The sequence below is a fragment of the Mirounga angustirostris genome, unplaced genomic scaffold, assembly GCF_029215605.1.
Source record: "Mirounga angustirostris isolate CCGP_5_RB_7025 unplaced genomic scaffold, mMirAng1.0.hap1 SCAF_17, whole genome shotgun sequence".
Lineage (NCBI taxonomy): Eukaryota > Metazoa > Chordata > Mammalia > Carnivora > Phocidae > Mirounga > Mirounga angustirostris.
In genome coordinates, this window is record NW_026991725.1 from 24,994,166 (window position 1) to 24,999,667 (window position 5,502).

General features: G+C 50.4%; 1 protein-coding gene across 1 annotated transcript; it reads right to left on the reverse strand.

Annotated features, from left to right (window-relative positions):
- Nucleotides 1-2,128: 2,128 nt before the first annotated feature.
- On the reverse strand, nt 2,129-2,636 carry LOC123853497 (small ribosomal subunit protein eS1-like). Its single transcript, XM_045888079.3, has one exon. It carries the CDS (start codon nt 2,634-2,636, stop codon nt 2,271-2,273), a length of 366 nt encoding a protein of 121 aa, XP_045744035.1. The 3' UTR covers nt 2,129-2,270.
- Between the last annotated feature and the right edge of the window lie 2,866 nt (nt 2,637-5,502).

Sequence of the window (5,502 nt, forward strand, 5' to 3'; positions counted from 1 at the left end):
GCCACCTTCAGAAGGGCAGATTTTCTTTTTTTCTTTCTTTCTTTCTTTCTTTCTTTCTTTCTTTCTTCTTTCTTTCTTTCTTTCTTTCTTTCTCTCTCTCTTTCTTTCTTTTCTTTCTTCCTTCCTTCCTTTTTAAAGATTTTATTTATTTGACAGAGAGAGAGAGTGCACACAAGCAGGGGGAACAGCAGGCAGAGGGAGAGGGAGAAGCAGGCTCCCCACCAAGCTGGGAGTCTGATGCAGGGCTCAATCCCAGGACCTCAAGATCATGGCCTGAGCAGAAGGCAGATGCTTAACCGACTCAGCCACCCAGGCACCCCTAGAAAGGCAGATTTTCTTATGAGAAGCTTCCAAATTCCACTCTGCTATGGCCCCAGGGAGGCCTTGTGCCTACTCTTGGGGGACTCCTTCCATGTAACTAATTCACAAAGATGCTTCCCCAGCAACTCATGCCCCAGAGTCAAGGCCCTGTGGGGTAGGCCCCAGTTTGTGGCCCGTACCTCGGACTGTGGACCGTCTCCTCCCTTTTTCTGTTTGTTTTCAGTCCTCTGACCCCAGGTTGGCTGGTGAGGTAGGCAGAAGGGAGGAGACTCTGGTGCCAACACACACACGTGGCCTCCTGTGTCCCCCAGTCTCAGTGGCTGGTCAATGATTGACTGGCATTTCACAGGCTGCTGGTTTCAGACCCCAGCCTGTTGACCCTCAGAGGTCACCTCCCTAAGCCAGAGCCCCCAGCGGTCTGGCCCTACACTTCTACCACCCACAGGCCCAGTACCTCCTCCAGAGAATTTCATGCATCTGCCCTCTGCCCCTCGTTGGCTCTCCTCTGCCCTGCAGTTGCCCCTCTCCTCCTGCCTCCCTCCCCGCAGGCCCCTCACCGGACCCTTCTGGCAAACTCTCAGGCTCCTCCAGCAGCCCCTTCCCTTCCCCCCTGAGGCCCCCCTCAACCTCTGTCCCTTAGACATCCTCTTCCCTTGGCTCTCCCGCCAGGCCCTGCTGGAGGGGCTGTTGAGGGGAGAAGCGAATCAGCAGCGCCCACCCCTGCCCCCCTTCCCCGCCTCTTGTCAAACACCAGACAAGGTTTTTTCCCCCTTCCTTCCCGGCTCTGAATGGACTCATTCTCTTTGGAAGACTGGCCCCTCTCGAGCCTCCTCCCCAGGCGTGAGTTCTGACCCCGCTCCTCCCCCATCCTCACTCCCGGCCCCGCCGCCGCCGGCCCCGCCTTCTCTGGGCAGCCCACTGGGACTGAGCATTGTCTCCACAGTTTTTGTTTTTGTTTTTTTCCCCCCTGGGATCTGGGATGCGCAGAGGGTGTGCTTGTTGGCTGGGTGGGAGTTAGGGAGTGGGAGGGCATGGGATCTTTGTGGGGGAAGGACTGGTAGTTACCCGGATATCTTGGAGAGCACTTCTCCGGCTCCTCTGGTGGTGGGGGGGGGGCAGGGAGGGTGGGTTCATGGTACCCTTTATTCCCGGCTCTGGAGCAGAACACATGAAGCTAAAACCTTCTGGCTCAGTTTCCCTTAGTTCCCTTGGAATTTCAGGGTTCCTTTTAAGCAAAATGGGGAAAGATAACATCCTCCTCTGACATCCCAGGACTCAGCGACATGAGGAGTGTGGCTCCAGGACAGACAGGGGCATGGAGGATGGGTCCAGTAAAGGAGGTTCCACAGCAGCTTTCCTGGATGGACAAACCCTCCTAACACCAGGGCACTGGAGGGTAGGACCTGGGGGAGAAGGGACATCTCTAACACTGACCCTAACACCCTGATGGTCTCTCTTTTTTTTTTTCTTAAACATAACAAACAAGATTTTTTATTTGTCACCATTAAATGTCTGAATTTTAAACAGATTCTTGGACTGGTGGCTCATATCCATCAGCCCGTTCAACTTTAGCACCGGTCTCATCCCCAGTAGCTTTTCCAGAACTACTACCTTCACCATGAAGCTCCATGAGCTTTCCCAATTCAAACTTGGGCTTCTTCAGCATTTTTACTTTTCTAACGAAGACATCGTGGAGTGGATAAATAGACTGACAAGCCTTTTCTATATCTTTTCCAATGCTGTCTGGAATCAATTTATTGACCATTTCTTTCAAGTCATTTGTTTGCACCTCTCGGGTCATGACTTCCATCATCTTTTTCCAAATTTGATGGACCTGTTGGTGCTGAGCATAAGAGGTCTTCCGAATCTGATTATTGCGTTTTTTAGTAAAACCAACACAAAACAGGCGAAGCAAATAACCATCGGTAGTCTTGACATCAACATGACCTTCAATCATGGCCTGCCATTTTTTGACCATGGAAGCACATTTTGTCACGGGTAAGATCCATGCCATGGAAATTAGTCAGGCAGTTTTTGCCCTGAACACCCTCAGTAATTAGCTTGAATTTTCTAAACGCAACTTCATCATTCTGCAGATCAGCAAGGCTTACTTCAAAAACATGACCCTTGAGGCCATCAGATGCAATTTTGGTTCCTTGAGTTCTTGTGACTGATGTTTTTTCAATACTTCTTATATTGAACATAGCCGGTGCTTTCACATCATACCAATCTTTCTTAGAAAATGGATCAACCACTTTCTTCTTGGCCCCCTTTTTGCCGCCTTTCGTTAGGTGCTTGTTCTTGCCGACCGCCATGGCTCAGGGAGCCAAAAGGCCTGATGGTCTCTTGAAGAGCGAGTCCTCCAGTGTGTCCAGCGAGTGACTGTTGGAGCCAGGTCCAATGTCTCCTCTCCCTGAGGGCTGAGAGGCACCTTGACTAGGTCCCTGGGTTTGGGTTTGTGATAGGTGAGGGTGATGGACTGGTTTTGGCTATCTGTTCACCTTTTCCCTCATTAGCCCTGAGACAGATGCTCCTGGGCAAATTGGTTAACTCACGTGAATGTCTTCTCCTTGATCCCATCCTCACACCAATCAACTCCAACTCTAAGGCTAGAGAAAATAGGGGTGTTGATGCCCATCCTGAAGGGCTGCTGTGGTGTCGCCCCACACAGCAGTATTTCTTGAAAGTTTGAGACTATTATCCAAGGAATAAATCCATCGTATATCATCCACCCAAGACACACATACCCTTACCGACACTAATATGTGATGAGCACGATTTCTATTCCATTCTATTAAAAAAAAAAGACTTGTCTTGATCATCTAAATTGGTTTGATGACTGACCTTCCAAGAGAACCTAACCTGAAGTTTGCACATTGCTAGTTAGAGCCAGCGGTGGACTCTTACCATGGTGTTCAAGAAGGGTAAGGGGAGCCTGGGTGGCTCAGCTGTTAAGCGTCTGCCTTCGGCTCAGGTCATGATCCCAGGGTCCTGGGATCGAGCCCTGCATTGAGCCCTGCCTCGGGCTCCCTGCTCAGCGGGAAGCCTGCTTCTCCCTCTCCCACTCCCCCTGCTTTTGTTCCTTCTCTCTCTGTCTCTCTGTCAAATAAGTAAATAAAAAAAAAAAAAGAAGAGGAAGCCTCAGGCTCCTCATTTGCATATATGTATCTAATTTTGTGCTCATACTTTGTATTTTTTTTTTAAGATTTTATTTATTTATTTGACAGAGAGAGACACAGCGAGAGTGGGAACACAAGCAGGGGTAGTGGGAGAGGGAGAAGCAGGCTTCCCGCCGAGCAGGGAACCCCATGCGGGGCTTGATCCCAGAACCCTGGGACCATGACCTGAGCTGAAGGCAGATGCTTAACGACTGAGGCACCCAGGTGCCCCTGTATTTCTTATCTTGAAGAGAGTCCCCCAAATTTCATAGGCTTCCGGCACCACCAAACCTGGATCTGCCCCAGTATAAGTAAACCTGCGACTTTATTGAGCAAGTACCTTGTGCTACATACTGTTCGGAGTGCTTCAGGAATGTTATCTTCTTTAATTCCTAGTACAGAATGCCAGATGCTATTCTACAAGGGAGCAAACTGAGACCCAGAGAGGCTTGGTCATTTGCCTAAGGTCATACAGCTAATATGTGGCAGATTGGAGATTTGAACCCAGGTCGTTCTGATCACAACCCCCCTACTGTGAAAATGGCTGCCTATAACCCTGCTAGGAAATATGAAAGCAGCTTAAGAAATGCTAGTGAAAGCAGCTTAAGAAATGCTAGTGTCCTTCATTCAACCGTCTTCAGTAGATGCCTCCGATCCCCTCTTGACCAGCACAGGCATGCTCTGCTCTTGGCTGAGGCATTCCAACTAGAGTTGCCAGATGTAGGAAATAAAAAATAAGGATGCCCAGTTAAATTTGAATTTCAGATAAACAACGAATAATGTGGGGCGCCTGGGTGGCTTAGTCGTTAAGTGTCTGCCTTCGGCTCAGGTCATGATCCCAGGGTCCTGGGATCGAGCCCCGCATCGGGCTCCCTGCTCAGCGGAGAGCCTGCTTCTCCCTCTCCCACTCTCCCTGCTTGTGTTCCCTCTCTCGCTGTGTCTCTCTCCGTCAAAAAATCAATAAAATCTTAAAAACAACAACAACAGGGGCGCCTGGGTGGCTCAGTTGGTTAAGCGACTGCCTTCGGCTCAGGTCATGATCTTGGAGTCCCTGGATTGAGTCCCGCATCAGGCTCTCTGCTCAGCAGGGAGCCTGCTTCTCCCTCTGACCCTCCCCCCTCTCATGTGCTCTCTCTCTCTCATTCTGTCTCAAATAAATAAATAAAATCTTAAAAAAAAAATAATAAATTAAAACAACAACAACAACAACAAAACCGAATAATGTGTTAATTAAGTATGTCCCATGCACTTTTGGTTGTAATTTCCAACGGAAACACACCTTCCTTCTGTCACCCCCACTCCATCCGCCACTGGACCTTAAGAAGGGGGAGAAGGGGGCTCCAGATGGAAAATGCCAAGTGGGGAGGCGGAATTGAACACGCTAGTAAAAAGCAAGGGACAGGAAAGGAACTTTGGATGAATTGGGTGCTGAGTGTCCCCCCCTAAACCCAACAGAGGAATGTTCTCCAGAAGATTGAGATGGATGAGCCTCCGATTTGACTCTCCTCCAAACGTGTAGACCCCCGTAATTAAAACTGTGCTTTTCAGACTGGAAAAGATACCTAAAAGATTCGAGAAGGTATGCCAGGGAGTCCCGGAAGCCACGAGTTGAGCGCACCCCACCCACCTCCTCTACTATCAATTTGATTTGAGGATGTGGTGGGAGAACCAGTATTTGATACTTTTAAAAATAGGCGTATGATGGAGTAGGATGCAAACGTCTTGCCGGGAACGTCTATGGTAAAACCTGCGACTTAAAGGAACGTTAAGGATGGCAGCCTGAAGCATTTGCCCCAGACTTCCCCCCCCCCCCCGGTGTGGGTGTGTTGGGGGTGGCGATCGCCGTCCCCTGCCTTAGGGTGCTCCGTGGGAACGCGTGAGAAGCGCGCAGGCAACCCCGGCGTCCGGGCGCCGGGAGGGGCGCACCCCAGGCCTGCGCGCCGAGGGAGAAAGTGAAGCTGGGAGTTGCCACTCCCAGGGACTCGCTGGAATGCGGTGGAGGGGGTGGGGGGGCGAGCCGTGA